Source organism: Rattus rattus, chromosome 13 (assembly GCF_011064425.1).
Source record: "Rattus rattus isolate New Zealand chromosome 13, Rrattus_CSIRO_v1, whole genome shotgun sequence".
Classification (NCBI taxonomy): domain Eukaryota; kingdom Metazoa; phylum Chordata; class Mammalia; order Rodentia; family Muridae; genus Rattus; species Rattus rattus.
The window spans coordinates 59,460,904-59,478,781 of NC_046166.1; the positions used below are offsets into that span (position 1 = coordinate 59,460,904).

General features: G+C 46.8%; 1 protein-coding gene across 1 annotated transcript; it reads right to left on the reverse strand.

Moving 5' to 3' along the window:
- Nucleotides 1-1,864: 1,864 nt before the first annotated feature.
- Nucleotides 1,865-14,654, reverse strand: Plpbp (pyridoxal phosphate binding protein). The gene is made up of 8 exons (XM_032918985.1): nucleotides 14,311-14,654; nucleotides 11,891-11,998; nucleotides 11,777-11,812; nucleotides 11,184-11,259; nucleotides 7,136-7,270; nucleotides 4,852-4,994; nucleotides 3,936-4,034; nucleotides 1,865-3,179 (listed from the first exon to the last, which is right to left on the reverse strand). Exons 1-8 carry the CDS (start codon nucleotides 14,407-14,409, stop codon nucleotides 3,048-3,050), a joined length of 828 nt encoding a protein of 275 aa, XP_032774876.1. The 5' UTR covers nucleotides 14,410-14,654; the 3' UTR covers nucleotides 1,865-3,047.
- Nucleotides 14,655-17,878: the final 3,224 nt, after the last annotated feature.

Sequence of the window (17,878 nt, forward strand, 5' to 3'; positions counted from 1 at the left end):
GGTTTGCAGATCTCCATGTCAGTTATGTGGGTGCTAGGATGGGCTAGAATGAAGACAGATAAGGATTTCATCCTTTAATCACAGCTACACTGTACATGCATGAAACATCATAATGAAGCCTGCTATTGCATCTAATTAATGCATGTAAAAAATTAAGGCGCGTGGTAAAGGCCAGGGTGCAGCTTCATGGTTCTGTACTTTCCACAGTGTACTAGGCCCTGGCTTTTATCACAAGGGTTTGGGTATGTGTCCGTGTGTATGGACTCTTTTACCAGAGCCTCTGGAGCCTCTCAAACCTGATGCTTGATTCAGGGAATGTGAAGGGCTCATCTTGGTTGTCAACTTGACAATGTTTGGAGGTCACTGAAACCCAAGCAGCTGGGCACACCTGTGAGGGATTACTCTTGGTTGAATATTTGAAGTGGGAAGACCCACTTAAGTTGGGATCTTTTGAGGTCAGGAGACCCACCCTAAGTCTGGACCGCACCTCCTGGTGGTGACCCACATAAAAGGATGTGGAAGAAGGAAGCTTGTGCTTTCTGTCTGCCTGCCCCACGCTCTCTGGCCAGCTCATCTATTCTGAGCCACTCCTTTGCTGGCATTAGAGCCTACTTCCTTTTGGGATTCCAAAGTGGATCGAAAACGGGCAGTTCTCTAGGGTTTCCCTGGGATTCCAGCACCTGCGCCGCTGAGGTGTCCAATCTTGTGGAATGAGCAACTACTGGATCCTTGGTCTAGCTTGGTCTGCCGATGGACTATTTGGACTACAGCCTGTAAGTCACCCTATAAATCCATATATGTGCTATGTTCATTTTATCTGTCGTTCCTTAGAGATTCTTAATACAGGGGATGCATGCACTCCCGCCCGTGTACACACACAATCACACACTATCACACACACACAATCACACACACTATCACACACATACACACAATCACACACACAGGGCAGGGCATGGGCTGTCAGGGAGGGGTAGTTAGTTCTGCATGGCTAGATGGGTGGGTCTGACTCTAAACTTTCCCCGATGCTGTCACTTCTGCTATTAAAATCTGGGAGTAACCCAAGCAGCTGCCTTACATGAAACAAAAGACAGTCTCATAGCCTGGCTGAATTTCCTCAAGAGAGCCATCCCATCATGGATAGAGTCTGGCTTCCTTCCTTCATCTGGACTAAAGTTCTCTCCTGGCTTCCCCCTCTGCTGCTTTCTTAATCCCCAGGCCCAAGCCAGGGAGAGCTTTTATTGCTTAGCCATTTCACTTTTTCCAACGCTTCCAGAGTTGCCCTCAGATCCCTTAATCAAGTCAGCACAGAAGTAACATTGGCAAAAGCACCCGAGGCTGCTAGCCCATGTGTCACCAGGGCAAACATGTCTTCCCTGCCCTCCACTTCTACTCATAAAGAGAGAAAGACTGGATAGGCCCTACTAGGATAAACTGCTGACAGAGGAGCCAAATATGTGTACTTTTCAGATTAGCCAGTGTTAGCATTTGCCTGCTCCTCGGGCCAGCCAACGTCGCCATCTAGAGGCAATCAAAAGAATTTCATAGAACCTTCCCAATTCCCAACTAGCCAAATACTTCATTTTTTTGAGACAGGGTCTCAATATACAAGCCGGTTGGCATGATACTGGCTATGTAGCCCTGGCTGGTCTCGAACTTGCCACCTTCTGTGTAGTGTGTTTACAGGCATGTCACGAAGCTCTATGAAGACATTTTCTCACTCACGAAGTTCAGAACCATCCTTGTATATATGGTGTGGCTTTGGTGCGTCGTTGACGTAAGGATGGGCCTCTCCAGACCCAGGCACGATGCCAGACGAGACGCTTCCTATCAGCTCCAATGTCAATTCACTCATCACACCAGATCATAAAAATAAACCTTTAATGGCTTTATAGTTGGCACGGATGGTATAATTCAAGCTCACATTTGTATTTAACAAGCTGAAATACCACGCTAGCTTTGATGGAAACAGAACAAGAATCACAGTGGCTTAGGTTTGGAAATTACATTCAGCAGCAGCGGGTCCTGAAGTTGTTTGTTAAATGAAGGATGAGGGCTGGAGTAAACAAGAGAAAAAGCTGTCAGGATATAAGCACTGGAGCTCTGTGGGGATTACTGCAGAATTGTGCTTTCTGGCTTATTATTATTTTTAGATAAAGAAGAGTCTCAGTTAGCCTTTGTCTATCCTTGAACTCCTGATCTTCTTGCCTGCACCCCGTGAATGCCGGAGTTATGGACAAGTGCTCCTGTGCCCAGCTGTTTCCTCACTTTTGAAGCTCTTATGGCATCGTGAACAACCAGGGCCCGTAACATTCTGGCTTGTAGATACAGTGTACTGGGGTAGCTGTAAATATGCCTGGGATACAGCCCCAGAAGAGGAAAAGCAAGCGAGGCCTTGTTGAAACCTTGGGCTAGAACTGGAAGCTTTTGTCTCCCAGTGGGGCAGTCTTTGCTAGAAACCAGGAAAGAGTTATGGTGGGGAAGAAATCCTGCCACCCACTTTCCACCACTGTGGTCCTCAGTGGACCTCCAAGTCCTGCCTTTTCAGCAAGAAAGGCCCAAGTGCTATTAACAAGTTACCCTGGAACTGCAGGCCAGTGCCACAGAGAAGCCGTGACTGGAGACATCTAGTGGCCAGGATGGGAACTGGGAACAGAAACCACCCCATTCTAGAGTAGTGGGGACTTGTAGGAACAGCAGGGTGTTCTATTAAATGGCCAATGGGAATCCCTCCTACAGACATCACAACACACAAGAACCCAGGCTCAGGCAATCACAGGGTTGGGTATCCCTGGGCAGTGTTCAATCAAACTCAGGTCCCAGCTACTAATCTGGTGTTGGTTCTGAAGTCTCGAAACTCTCCAAATCCAAGCCTCAGCCACTGCTTGAACCGAGCTTGCTACGGCAGAAGCTAAGCACAGGTGGTTCCCATCAACTCGTGTAATCCTCAGTGCGCTCTATAGGCCACGGAAGAGTGTGACTGGGGACATGCGCAACACCAGAATGAACTAGGCTGTGCGTGGCTGATCTTCTGAGCTGTCCTGGCTTCACTGTCCTTGCACCAGTGGCACTGAGGCTGTCAGGTCTATCGTAGTCTTGTCTGGGGCAGGTTTCTTTGAGTAATCCCGCTCTCCAAAAATAGTGCTTCCTACGCGGATGTTTGTAGATCCTACTTCAATCTGTGGGAAGGAAGCAAGCGAGGAGAGTGTCAGACACTTTTGAGTCTGTTTCCAGCCACCCAGGGGCTGCATAAGGAACGACCAAGCTGCAGCTGAGGATGGCGGGTGCTCTGGTGTCCCCGACCAGAGCAGGGCCACTTTCTGGCAGTCTTCAAGAGAAAGGCAGTGACCTCAGCTTACACGGTGCTTGGGGAGTTCAACTGCATTTAGAGATACAGGGCCACGGGATGGTAGGAATGTAGGTGCGGGGGACAGCACAGCATAACAAAAAGCTGCCCTGTAGCTCTTGACCAAAGGCTTGTGACTGGCCAAATGGAAAAACCCTGTAGCTAACTGATATAAAACAAGCTCCATTTTTAGAATTTTTACATGGTTTTAATATATATGATATTCCAAAAGTGCAATTTTATACTTTGATTTTTTTAGAACGGTTATTATTATTTCAAGGCAGGCTTTTACTATGTGGCCTTGGCCTGTACGAACATGTGTAGAGCAGGCTGACTTGAAACTCAATAGCAGTCCTCTGGACTGTTTCCAGGGCTGGGTATAGGAGGGCGTCACGGCACCTGGTGATTCTTCCCTACCGTGGAAATTCATGTATGTGAGTTGCTAACACCGTACTTTATTTCAGTTTGTGCTTATTGTCCCATAGCCGATGCCCTAGGACATGTTTGAAATGCCTTTAAAATCAGGTTAAAGCGGTGTGGGGAGGGGATGTCAGTTGCCTCTGGGCGAGGCGTCGGCAGGGACACTTACAGCGTGCTGGAAGTCCACTGACATGCCCATGCTAAGTTCCACCTGCTCCACGGGAAGGCCCAGCTTCTCACACAGCTCCTGCCGCAGGGACAGCAACCTCTGTGCAAAACACAAGCGTTACCGTTTTATTCTTGTTGTTTCCAATGACGACAAAAGGTGACCAGCTCTGCTGGGCACAGTAGTGCTGCTCCCTGTAATACTTGGGACGAGCAGGAGAATCCTGAGTTCAAGGCCAGCCTGGGATACATGGGGAAGAGAAGCTGTCTCTAAAACAAGCAAACCAAGCCGAACTAAGTCAAACCAAACAAAACAGGAGGAAAACAAAACCCACCAAAATGAACACTACCAAACCAAAATGTGTCTGGTGACTCTATTTCTCATGATTCTTATGATTCTGTATAATGATTACCAGAAGTTACTATAAGTTTTAGTTACATCTTCAACTTTCAAGAAAATTAGCAGAGCCAGGGGGCGTGGCTCAGTGGCAGAATACTCCAGACCCTGAGTTCTATCCCAAGCAGTGGGAAAAAAAAAATCCAACAACATCTTAAAAACAAAGAAAGCCAACAACAGTAAAGATACCAGTCACTAGAAAGGAAGGAAAAGGTTGCTCTAGAATTGTATTAGCCAAGTGAACACTGGGTTAAGGAGGGTGGTGGGTGTCTGGGAGCCTAGTCTGTCTTTTCCTTATGAGAACAGTCCAGAAGAGGCGGAATAGCATCGCACCTGACAGGCTGTGTTCTGAGAGGTGGCTGACGTACCACACAGCTGGCCCTGCATGCTGGTGGGATACCTCTGTACCCCACCAGTGCTGGGATCAAGCCTGGGCTAGACACACCCTACTGTGTGTGGGTTGACCCGCAGTCCCATGATGCCTTCCTTGGCATAAGAGCATCGCCCCAACCATCCCCAGTACCTGGAAGTCTGGGTTTGGTCCTTGATTTAGATCATGCCCAAAGCTTCCTATGGTCATGAGACCCACGAACTCCAGGTTGGGACAACTGGCCTTTATGTGTTCCACGACGGCTATGGTCTCTGAGGGCAGAAGGCCGTGTTTACCTTCATAAAAAGAAACAGAAATGTGCACACCAAACATCTTAACTAGCCAGAAGAAGGCTCCATTTTCATCCCTTCCTTACCACAGACGTGGCTCTCAGCTGAAAGCCTAGCGAAGTGACTTTCCCTGACCCTAACGAGTAACTGTGTATGTGAGGGCCTTCATGGCGGGCCCTCTTCCACACAGGTTTGTTTCTCCACATTACTTCTCTTTACCCCACATCAGGAGTCTACTGTATTATTTTTAGTGCCAGAGACGGAAGCCATGGTTCTGCGTGCACAGGTGCTACCCCTAAGACACACCCCACAGGATTTTAGCTGGGAATGGCTAGGGAGGCCAAAACAGAAGAGAAATGTGTGGTGGTTTGAATGAGAGTGCCCCCCTCAGGCTCCTATGTTTGAATGCTTGGTCCCCAGTGTCTGGTACTGTCGGGATATGCCTAGGAGATGCTGCCTTGCTGGGACTACATCACGGCTGCCGACTGTGACGTTTCAAAGTCCTGTGTCATTCAGTCCCCCCGCTGCTCCATGAGTGCGGTACGAGATGTGAAGCCTGAGCTTCTGATGAGGCTGCCACGCTCCCCGACCATGGGCCCCTATCCTCCAGAACCATAAACCGCACAGACCTTTCCTTCTGTCAGTTGCCTTGGTCATGGTGTTTAGAAATAGAAAAGAAACGAATATGTCTTGGGACACTAGGGAGGGTCACACTGCCAAAGTCCTAGATGAATCTCAGAACCTTTTTCTAAACTTGACATTGTTATGGTTTTGTCCATTTATTAATAGAGCTGCAAACTTAAGTCATATGCACATAATAAAGTGGGGTTGTATAATTGCAGAGTTTACTTACTAGTTAAGGATGGTTGGAGGAACGACAGCAAGTGATTATTTGTTACGTATTTTAAGGACTATTAATATTGCTTTGCCTTTGCCCCCGTTTATGAAGGGGATCAGGGAGGAACTTTCCTGCTATTAATTAAGGCCAATCACAGCTCCTTGTCAGGAAATGCAGTAAAGACATGCTAGAGCTCTGGAGTTACATGCGTGTAGCCAGTCATGGAACATGCAAAGTAATAGTAACTGTTAATCTGCTGACCCCTGTGCCAGCCCTACGATTTCTCACTTCATACAGCAACTCTATGTTCTTACCCACATCAGTCTTCAGAGGAAATTAAGACAGGCGGGGCAGTCTTTTCCTAAGGCTATGGACTAGAACTGTGCACCTGAGATTTGAACCCAGGCAACCTGACTTCAGGGCACATCTGGAAAACAGATGTCTACACTGAGCTCCTTCAAGCCAAGATCGGCTACATGTGAGCGCCAGGAAGATGGCTGTAAGCAAATGCCTGGAATTCACTCTTAACAAAAAGCGCGCAAGGGAGAAGTCCAGGGTTCCGTATCACTGTGCAGAGTCCTCACCACTCCCTTCTAACAATGGCCACTCCCTCGACACCACTGCCAAAGAAGGAAACTCAGGTACAGAGAGGTTAGGTAACTGACTGAAAGTTCCAATGCTGGAGAGTGGTGGCGCTCAAGCAGACGTCTGTCTGATGTCAGGGCCAGGCTCCTCTGTAGTTCACGGCCACACTGCTAAGCCAGGCCCCGTGAGACACTCACTCATTGCTCAGCAGTGATTTCCTTCTATTCTTGCCCAATGAAGCACTGGGTAATTTTCCTGGGATCTAAGAAGTATTCCACATGTAATTCTCAATCTCCTCCAGGAGGGAATTTCCAGTTATAAGTTCCAGAATTTCAAAGTTATAATTCTTCAAAATCAATACCTAACAAGCTGGGATATATTAAAGAATTATATTGGGCTGGAGAGATGGCTCAGCAGTTAAGAGCACTGACTGCTCTTTCAGAGGTCCTGAGTTCAATTCCCAGCAACCACATGGTGGCTCACAACCATCTGTAGTGGGGTCCGATGCACACTTCTGGTGAGTGTCTGAGGACAGCTACAGTGTTCTCACAGACATAAAAACAAAAGAATTATATTGGATCATCCCACTGGTAAATCCTGACAAAGCAGCTCACCAGAAGGCTAGAGCTTCTCCCCACAATATCCTCAGACGCTTACACTCACACTGTACCTGAGTCTCGGCCATCTAGGAGAGCAAACATCACGGTCAGGCCTAGTCACTTACTGTCCTCTCCACTGGTGTTTATCTGCACCATCACCTTCAGTCGCTCAGGAGAACCTTTCTTCTGCCAGGAACTGTTCACCTTGTCTGCCAACTTCACGGAGTCTATAGTTTCCAGCATAGAGAGGTTGGGGACGGCTGAAAAGAGAAAGTGGGGAGGGAGTAGCCTTCACTTTCCCTGCTGCCAGAGACACGCAGCAAACCTTTGATCTGGTCGAGGGAGAAGTACTCCAGGAAAAGAAAAGCACAGTTAAATCTCGTGACTGGCCAAGAAGACGTGCACGAGAGCTTGCTAGACGTGAAGTTCAAAGGCAGGCAAGCCCCTCCCACCAGCAAAGATGGATAAGGGAGACACAAGACACCACAGTCAGGCTGCATGAGTCGGGGACGATTCAGAAAGTTGGTAGTTGAGATTCTGAATAGTAGGCCTGATCTAATTATGTCTCGGTCCAAACTGAGTGAAACAGGTCAAGTGACAAAGGACAGAGGCTATCCAGAAGCCAAGATGCTAGCCTGGAGAGATACCATGTTCTTACACTTTCTGGGATGGGTCTCTTTATTCGACAAGGACACCAGAATAGCTCCCACCGGATGCTCAGTCAGTGAGGTCATCAAAGCTGCCTTCAGTGAAGATGAACTATGACTCTTGGCACAGATAAAGGACCATGGCACAACCCTACCAGCTTACTGTGCTGAGCACAGGAATCTTCCAGTCAGCTAACTACTTCCCTGACTCCCACCCTTTCTTTTTTGCCTTTTTTCCTCTTCCATGGTGAAGACTGAGCCCAGAGCCTTGTTGGGATGGAGACACAAGTACAGGAAGGGTATGCCTTGGTAGTGTAAATAGTTAATTCTAAACTCAGCTCTGACCTGATTATGCACCAACTGGTAGTAGGAACAAGCCCTAAGCAGGGGCAGGGGGGGCAGGGGCAGGGGGGCAGGGGGGCAGGGGCAGGGGCAGGGGCAGGGGCAGGGGGCAGGGGCAGGGGCAGAGGCAGAGGCAGAGACAGAGGCAGAGGCAGAGAGAGAGGCAGAGACAGAGGGCAGAGGCAGAGGCAGAAGCAGAGGCAAATCTCTGAGTCTGAGGTCAGCCTGGTCTGCCGAGAGTTCCAGGGACCACAGAGAAATCCTGTCACAACAAACCAACCAAACAAAAACCCAAAACCCTAAAAGGATCAAATTGTTCCAATAAAATGTAAATGATGTTGCAGAAGTATTTGTAGGGATGTAAAAATAGCCAGAACTGAGTAAGACAAATTTATGTGTGAAATACAAACCAAACTGTCAGACATGTTGCTGGGTGTGCTGGTGGTCATGCCTGCAGTTCCAGAATTCAGGAGGCTGAGGCAGGAGGATCACCACAAGTTCTAGGCCAGCCTAGGTTATAGAGTAAATTCCAGGCCAGCATGAGTTGGTCAGATTGTGTCTCAGAAAAACAACGATAAACCAAACCATCAACGTAAAAGCAACTGTTCACAGGATGAGGTATATATTAAGTTGACTGAAACCGACCCAGAATTGAGGAAAAGATAATAAAGACAGTAAGTCATTTCTTCCATGTATTTAAGGAGACTCAAAAGTCTAGCAGAAACAAATATCCCCCTCCATAAACTCAAATTGTATGACAAACTCTGAGAGCTAACATTAGGCATTAGCTAACAACATTCTTTACGATGGCAAAGCCAGTTGTGCTGGTTGGTTTTGTTTGTTTGTTGTTTTTGTTAACTTGACAGAGGCCAGGGTCAAGTGAGAAGTGCAAACTTCGACCGAGAAAATGCCTTCATAAGACTGGCCTATAGGCAAGAATCTGTGCCATTTGATTAATGATGCTATAGGAAGGCATGGCGCACGGTGAGTGGCACCATCCCTGAGCAGGTGCTCTGGGCTGTATAGGAGAGCAGGCTGAGTAAGCCATGGGTGCAAGCCAGTAAGCAACATTTCTCCACAGCATCTGCTTCAGTTCCTGCCTCCGGATCCCTGCCTTGGCTTCTCTCAGTGGTGGACAGTGATATGGAGGTATAAGCCAAATAAACCCTTTCCTCCTAAGTTGCTTTTGTTCATTGTCTTGATCACAGCAACAAAAAGCAGACAAGGACCCCAGTCCAAACACATGCCATGATCAGGGGCTCTGGGGGTAGCAGTGGGGAGAATTCTCCTGACAGGTATAGCCTTGATTCCTTTTAGTACTTAATCTTGGGCAAGCTGTTTAATTTCTCGAGCCTTAGTTTACTGTTTCCCTGCCTGTGGGACTAATTCAGTAATGACTACATCATTTTATGCATGCATTAGCCATAACTCCTTGTGGTATTATTTTTTGTGGTGGTCTTAGAATTTATAGTATAAAAATTGAAGATCCAAACTGTGAAACTTCTTGAGCATTGGGGTCAAGACATATATTACATGTTTAAACTTCATACTCCGTGGCTATTATATCTAAACAATTAATTAAAAAAATTTAAGCTGATTATGGTGGCACGTGCCTACAGTCCCAGCATTTAGGGGACCAGGACAGGAGCATGGTGAGCTCAAGGCCATCCTATCCCTATAGCTAGATCATGTCTCAACAAATAAAACTCAAGATGAACCACAGGAGGAATTTTTACTTAAAGTTTTCTTTTTTAAATTTTATTTACAAAAGTTTAAGTCTATGCACGTGGATGTTTTACCTATAGGTCTGTGCACCACGTTTGTGCCTGGTGCCTAAGGAGGTCCAAGACGCTGCTGGATGCCTGACGCTCCAGTTAGAAAGAGTTGTGGGCTGACATGTGCATGCTGGGTAGCTAAACCCAGGTCCCTGGAAGAGCAGAAAGTGCTCTTAACCTCAGAGCCATCTCTCCAGCCCCTTTATTTTAATTGTATTGAGACAGGGTCTACGTAGCTCTGTCTTCTTAACTTATTAGATCTGTGTGCCATTGTCTCCAGAGTGCTGGGCGTAGTGTCATGTGTCACTGTGCCCAGACAAACAAGCAGAGAGCTCCGAAACAGTAAAGGAAGTAACTGGAGTGCAGAGGAGAGAGTGTGAGAAAAGAATGGTCTGACTTTTGTTTATTTTTTATTACATTGATTTATTAATCCTGGGTGCTGGGAATTCTGGCTTGTGCTATCACGTCTGGATAGCAGCTTAGTTGTAATTCCCCAAAACTCGCAGTAACCTAAAGTCCTCCACTGTGAATGGAAACATGGTGATGTGTTGGTACAGTGGAATACTACTGAATAGGAAGATGGAAGGACCACATGCCGTGATAAAGGTCAACGCTGGATCAGGATGGGAAGGAGGAAGACCTTTCCTTTCGTAATTCCATCTACACGAGACCTGAACTGTGGAAATGACAGCAGCAGCACAGACCAGGAGCAGCGCTTGAGCAAATGACAGGAAGGAGCCTGTAGGGGAGGGGGCTGCTATTTTAATTATTGGACCAGTTCGCAGCTGTAATCCTCTGTCAGCACTGGTCCAATCAGACACTTTCAGTCTGGGTACTTTATTGTAGTTGGATATGCTTTTTTCAAGTTTACCCTGACAAAGCTGTTAAGAAAAATACATACCAGGGGAGGCAAGATGGTTCAGTGAGTAAAGGTGCCTGCCACCACGCCTGACAGTCGAGTTCAATTTCTGGGACCCACATAACGGAAAGGAAGACCCAACTCCTCTATGTCGCTCTGATCGCTATACACACAATTTGCCTTTCTCTATTCCTTTCTCCCCACCAAAAAAACCCAAACAAATTTTTAAATTTTGATACCTTGACAGAACTAAGTACGGTTTACTTGAGGTCCTCGGGTCACAAGGTTAAATCTTTCTGTAATTAGTAATTATTTTTTATGGTGCTGGGGACTGACCTAGGGCCTTGTAAATGTTAGGCAAGCACTCTGCCGCGGAGCCACGCCCTCCAGCCCTTGCACCTCATTCTTAGTATTTGACTACGCTTCATTGAAGAAATCCCGCGACACGAATGGTGAGCTGGGGCTGCTCTCCGAGCTGCTTACTCAGAAGGCGGTGTACATCACACAGCCACAGAGAAGGCCTGCCTTCAGAGTGAGAGTCTTGTCTTACCCATCAACTTGTTGACGTTTTGTTTCTGCAAATGACCAATGAAGTGCCACTTGATCTCAGGACACGACGACAGAAGCTGAAGAGAAAAAGGGAACCATTTCATAGAGCTTTTATGGAGGCTCTGTGGGCTCAATGCCCTTCACGCCTGAGCTCTCCTGGGAGTGATGAGCTGCTGCCCTCCCTTCAGCCAGTGAGACACAAGGAAACTTGGAGTCATCTAAGCCTATCGCTGTTCCCCTTCCTCGTTCCCATCAACTCACTGAATTTTTCAGAAATGATCCATTAAAGACAGAAGTGAATTATGTTTTCAAGGCCCTCTACCACTGAGCCGCATCCCTGAACCCTTTGGTTTATGCTTTCAAATCTCCAAGGTTCTCCTAAAATCACTATTCGCTAACTGCCACACAAGAGAACATCATGTCTGAACAGCGACAGAAGAGCTAGCCCAGAATTATTTAGGGCGCAATAGAAATATGGACATTTTTATTCCGAGCCCAGCTTTCTGTTCTAAAATCCTACCATCAACACAGGTGTAGCTCTCAGCTAAGAGCTAAGACTTCTATACGAAATCAACACTTCTTATGTCTACGTACCGTAGGGTTTGATGCTTTTTCTAGTAGTTCCTGAACCTAAGGAGCAAGAACAGAATGAGTTAGAAGCCCAGTAGTCACAGCTCTCCCAAAGGTTCTTTGTAAGAGGAATCTTACATAGTTCTCTCCAAAAGTGCGCTGGCCATGACCGTAGGCCTCAATCACCATCTCTGCAGGTTTTGTTTTGCTGACCGCTACTAGCCGGGGTTGGATGGCTGGGAGACCCTGCGAAGAAAGAGCAGGCCACATGAGTGAATGTGTGGCATTTTGTCCCGATAATACACACATTGTAGAGCCAGGTGGTGGTAGCAAACATCTTTTATCCCAGCAGTTGAGAGGCAGAGACAGGCAGATCTCTGAGTTCGAGGCCAGCATAGTCTACAAAATGAGCTCCAGGACATCCAGGGCTACACAGAGACCTTGTCTCACAAAACAAACAAACAAACAATGACAAAATGACACACCTTGTAAAAATAGATCAGCACAGATCTCAGCTTGGCAATGATAAGATCCATTTTCCCCTTTCCTTTGTTTTTTGTGGCACTGGATATAGAGCTCTGGGGTTTGGGGACACCAGACAAGTGTTCCTCTAGGGAGCTCTAACCCTGTCTGCCAATTTCCTTGTGAGTATTCCAGACAATTCTCACGTAAACCAGCGGCAGGAAAGATGACTTGATGAAAAAATGGTAGCCATGTAAGCATGAGGGCCTTAGTGTATAATTTATATAATCTATATAATAAGTTTGGTACCCCTTGTCTGTCATCCCAGTGCTGGGGGCAGGGGGAGGGGTAGGTAGCTTCTCGGGGCATGTTGGCTATCTAGCTCCAGGATCAGGGTGTCAAAACACGAAGTGGAGGGTGATAAGAGAAAGATGCCTGACATTAACCTCTGGCTTCCACATGTGCATTCATGGCCCGTACCCTTGCACATGTATGAGTATATCGTGTGCACACACACGTACTTGTACATACATGCATATAACACTTATACACATGCACTTGTACATACATGCATATAACACGAATACACATGCATTTGTACATACATGCAAATACACACACACACACACACACACACACACACACACACAAAGTCAGTTTATTGGGTTGAGGGAACAGTAACAGTGGCACAAGGTCTGCTTAGCATTTGTGAGGTTCTGAGTTGTATCCCTAGCACCTAACCCCACCCCCACCCCCCACCCCCCCAAAAAACCCAAACCAATACAAACAAATGTAAAACAAAATCCCAACCATCAATCACTTCACAAAGGGAAGGTAACATCCTGTTCAGCAGGAAGGTCACTTCTGGCTTCTGAACAGTTTAGAAACTCATTTTGGTCCTGACGTAATTACTAATAACGCTTCCATTCACCTTGGAAGAGGAGCAATTGAGATAAGGACACGCAGTGCATCGTTCAGTCTATGATTCAACCAACAGATAGCAGAACTGACAATGAGACACAAACAATTCTGTATTCAGGATTAGACTCATCCAAAGTCTCTCCACATCCGTTACATAAAATGCCAGGGTTTCCCTGCTTTCAGTCGCAGCCAAATCCTCACGTATCTGTCTTCATGTAACCCACGGTGTCTGAGACTTTCATAGAACCACAGTATTCTCAAGGACTTGGAGAATTACCACAAGGTTTCCTGTTGCTTCCTTCTGAGGGACTGGGTCATCACTGTCTCATGAACTGTGTCTAAGTCCTAGTATCACGTTGATGAACTGGGGGCTTCCAGAGACAAATTGGGAGTGGGCTGCATTAGGGAAATCCCGGGATTTTTCTTTGAAGAAACAGAGCACTGGGACCAGGAAGGAGGAAGGAACTCCCCAGGCTTGACCTCATTTTCTTCAGCTATGAGGAACCCAAAGGCTAGGACTCCCCCCGGAGCTGGGGACTGAACCCAGGGCCTTGTGCTTGCTAGGCAAGCGCTCTACCACTGAGCTAAATCCCCAACCCCTAGTTAACAGGACTTAAGGTAATGTCCCAGGCCTCAGTTAATTCGGCCTTCGGTTTTCAGGCATCATTTTGAAATCTGAGACCATAAATATTAAGGAAAGGTCTTTGCTTTTTTTCTGTCTCGTTTCACAAAATGTAGCTTAATTTGCATGGAGAAAAGCAGATACTGGCTCCGGTCTATATAAGAAGTCCAATAGGGAACAAATCAACCATACCAAAATAACAAATGCTTGTGACTGTGCACATGACAGCACCCTCCTGCTCTGTGGAGGTAAAATCTTGTCAAGTTCACTCGCACCTAGACCACAGCTCCCCGCCGCCGCAACGCACGTGATCGCGGGTGGACATGGCCCTCCGAGGTCTCTAGTACCGTGGTGACGGGCAATGACGCATGGCGAGACACATGGACACGAGTGAGCACCTTTCTCCAACCAAGCTACCCTCCAGGAAGTCCTGATCTTCAAGGCCAGATCGCCGAGGAAACCTCGCGAGCCCCTTCTGCGTCACCGTGACACCTGGACCCACGCAGGTGTCCCCCTTCTCAGCCCGCCCCAGTCCCCTACCGCCGGTCCTCACCCGCGGCCGCCGCGCCACGCTCTGCTGGACGCGCTCGTTCACGGTCCGCAGCGCCAACCCGACTCCCAGCTCCGCTGTCATGCTGCCACCTCTCAACATTCCCTAGAGGATGCCCAGAAGACCCGAGACCTAAGGAGACCACCTTCCGGTCCCGCCCCCTTCCTGAATGGTCCAATCACCGCTCAGCACCTAGCCACCTCCCGCAACGGAGGTTGGCGGCCCAGGCGGGCGCCATCTTGGGGAGGGCAGAGGTTACCAAGTCTGAAAGCACGAGTGCCCAGCGAGTTAGGGAGGTGGGCGGGCCGGGATTATCTATAAACCGAGATATTAAAGTAACTTTCATTCTTCCGTTTCTTTCCTCTCCGCTTTTCTTTCCTTCCCTTTCCCCTTTCCTTCCCTCCTCACTTCCCCTCTCCTCTCCCTCCCATTTATTTATTTAATTTTATTTTTTAACCGAGGCAGGGTTTCTGTGTGTGGCCCTGGCTGTCCTGGAACTCACTCTGTATAGCAGGTAGAACTCCCAAGTACTGGGACTAAAGATGTATGCCACCACCGCCCGGCTATTTGAGAAAATATGTTTTCATTTTATGTGTGTTGACTTGTTTTGTCCTCATGGATTTATGTGCACCATCGTGTCTGTGGTGCCGTGGCCTGGATCTCCTGGACCTGGAGTTAGAGATGGTTGTGAGCCATCATGTGTATGCTGAGGACAGAATCCTGGTCCTTTGCAAGAGCAACAGATGTATTTAACCACTGATCCATCTCCAGCCCCCACTTTTTAAAGATTTTTATATTTTTATGTTGTGTGGGCGTTTCCTGAATGTGTGTGTGTGAACTGCCCACAGAGGTCAGAGGAGGGCATAAGACCCCCTGGAGGTGATGAGTGTATGTGTGGGTGCTGGGTTCTGAACCTTCATAAGCACAGTAAGTGCTCTCTCTGCATCCTAGACTTTAGGAGTAATGATACTGAAGGAAAATGCCTTTTGATACATTGCTGCTGTTACCACTGCAGTTGGAAAGAACTAGTCAGCAGCAAGGAACAAGTGGCTCAAGTTAAAAGGATTCATGAAGGATGGGATGCACATGAAATTGAAGAGACCTGCTGTTTCAAAACAGTGAAGATGATAAGATAGTTCAGGGGTCAGAGGTGCTTGTGATTAAGTCTGATAATCTGAGTTGGGTCCTTGAAACTCATGGAAGGAGGAGGGAGCAGACTCTTACAGATTGTCCTCTGATCTCCACGTGAATGCCAGGGCACTTGAGCATGTGTGCATGCACAGAGATGTATACATAGATATGTATGTACACATAAAAAATGAGACCTATAAATACTACATAGATTTAGGGTAGCGCACCCCATCCCTGTCTCTTTCACACACACACACACACACACACACACACACACACACACACACAACCTACTACTTCTGCTTTGCTAAATGGACAAGTCATCAAATTGCCTTCTAAATATTTATACCCATAGATTAGTGCTGACCAGCCTTTGTTTTAAAGAAGCTGTTTTTCTTATAATGGGTAACGATTAACAGAGTCACAACTGGTCAAAGTGTTCAAATTAAGTGACTATTGAACCCTAACAAGAGCATCTGTAGTACCTCCTTCGAGGTTCAAAGAGCATCTTGGAAGAGGGGTATGTGGGGTGGGGGGAGTAAGAGCCGGAGGACAGGGAGGGGTGGTATGAAATGTTTCCATCTTCTGGGTATGGCAAGGCTCTTGTGGCCAGTACCAATGGCAACATGGCCACCTGGACACGACTGGGGCATCAGCATTCCACCATGAATGAGGGAGGAGCTCATGAGGCCCTGCCAATCTCTGAGGAGTGTGGGACAGTTGTGGTTGCTGGGGGAGGGGGAGCCATATTTCTCAGTAGTGTTGCTATTAGGAAGTTACCCTTGCCCAAGTAACTCCTAGGTCAGGCTTATGCAAGCAACCCTAGTTTTAAAAAAAGTAGGGAAACAGGATGATGATGATGATGATGACGATGATGATGATGATGATGATGATGTGTGTGTGTGTGTATGTGTGTGTGTATGTGTGTGTGTGTATGTGTGTGTGTATGTGTGTGTGTGTGTATGTGTGTGTGTATGTGTGTGTGTGTGTGATTTTGATACCTAGGGGAGGCTGCCCTTTCTTAAGGGGGAGGGAGGAAGAGAGAAGGACTGATTTTGGGATATAAAGTGAGTAGATAAATAATAAAGAACATAGTTCACTAAAAACTCAGTTTTAGTGAACCTTTTTTTTATAAAGTAGGAAGGGGGGACTTGAAAGGAAGAAAAGTTTGGTGGGAGGGGAAGGGATTAAGATGATAATGTATGGAGGGTTATGGTCAAAATGCAAACTGTGAAGGAGCCATTTTCACAAGGAAAGCACGGTGTAAGAAAAACGCAACAATGAAAACTATGGTGGCAGGGGAGGGACTGGAGAGGTGGCTGCTCCTCAGGAGGACCCTGCTTGATTCCAGCACAGGACACGTCACAAACTGCCCCGTTCGGAGAATCCAATGCCCTGTCCTGGCCTCCATAGGCACCAGGTATGCATGTGGTATGCAGACACACATGCAGACAAAACACCCTCTACTATATACATTGAAAACAGACAAAAACCCAAACAAACTTATTTACAAGAAAAGACCCAGTTAAATGTGAATTTCAGATAAAGTGGAAGTCCTTCTATAAAGGTTGGTTTTGTGGAATGTTGGGGATGTATACAGTTGTGAAGTTAGCTGACAGTAGCACTTATCTAGTGACACTAGGCTAGGCAGTTTGGCAGAGCCAGAGTGGGAGTTACCTACTTAAACTGACAGCACATGAGGTTGGGTCAACTAGAGAAGGGCAGCAATGTGTTAATTCTGTTTGGTTTTGACAGGGTCTCACTATGCAGACCAGGCTGGGCTCAAACAGATCCTCCTCCTTGAGTGCTGGGGCTAACAGCATGTAACACCATGCTGGTAAGAACATATCACCTGGATATGTTTTTAGGGAAAGCCTAGGAAGGAAGTTTGATTTCCATCGCCTGTCCTAGTAGCTACTGGTAATTTTTACTTTAATAAAAAAAGTAAAGACAAAGACATTTTATTTAGCAAGACTGAAATTAAATCCAAGATATAAGTATATTCACATGAGACCTTTTGTGTTGTTTGAAACAAATCCTGGAGCTATTAACCCAAGGTAATGTATCTAGTAGTATCATTTATGGAATAATTAATATAACAAGAATCATTTCTCAGTTATAAATGCTCATTAATACCCTTGGGGCACACTGAAAAAATTGCTTTAACTATTCAATCACCAGTTTACACAGAAGTAGAGATAAAAAGGAATGGAACTACAAACACATGATTGCCCGTTACAGCTTTTATAAGGAAACAAACAGTGGCTGGAACCCCACTGAAGACAATAGAGCAGGTACAGTTCACAGAGAGTAGCTATTGTCCAGGGACAGTTTACACAAGTCCGACTGACGACAGCCCAGGTCAGTAAGCGTGGCTATCTCACCTCCCAAGATACACAGCCCCACAGATCATTTAGGAAAAAAACGCTTCCCTTTTCAG

What these genes read in the sequence shown, in the direction of transcription:
- Plpbp (XM_032918985.1), bottom strand. Translation starts at nt 14,409, where the DNA reads ATGTTGAGAGGTGGCAGCATGACAGCGGAGCTGGGAGTCGGGTTGGCG. An exon ending in GCGTGGCGCGGCGGCCGCGG is followed by an intron (nt 11,999 to 14,310) that starts GTGAGGACCGGC and finishes CTTTCTTCGCAG; the next exon opens with GGTCTCCCAGCCATCCAACC. An exon ending in AAAAAGCATCAAACCCTACG is followed by an intron (nt 11,260 to 11,776) that starts GTACGTAGACAT and finishes TTTTCTCTTCAG; the next exon opens with CTTCTGTCGTCGTGTCCTGA.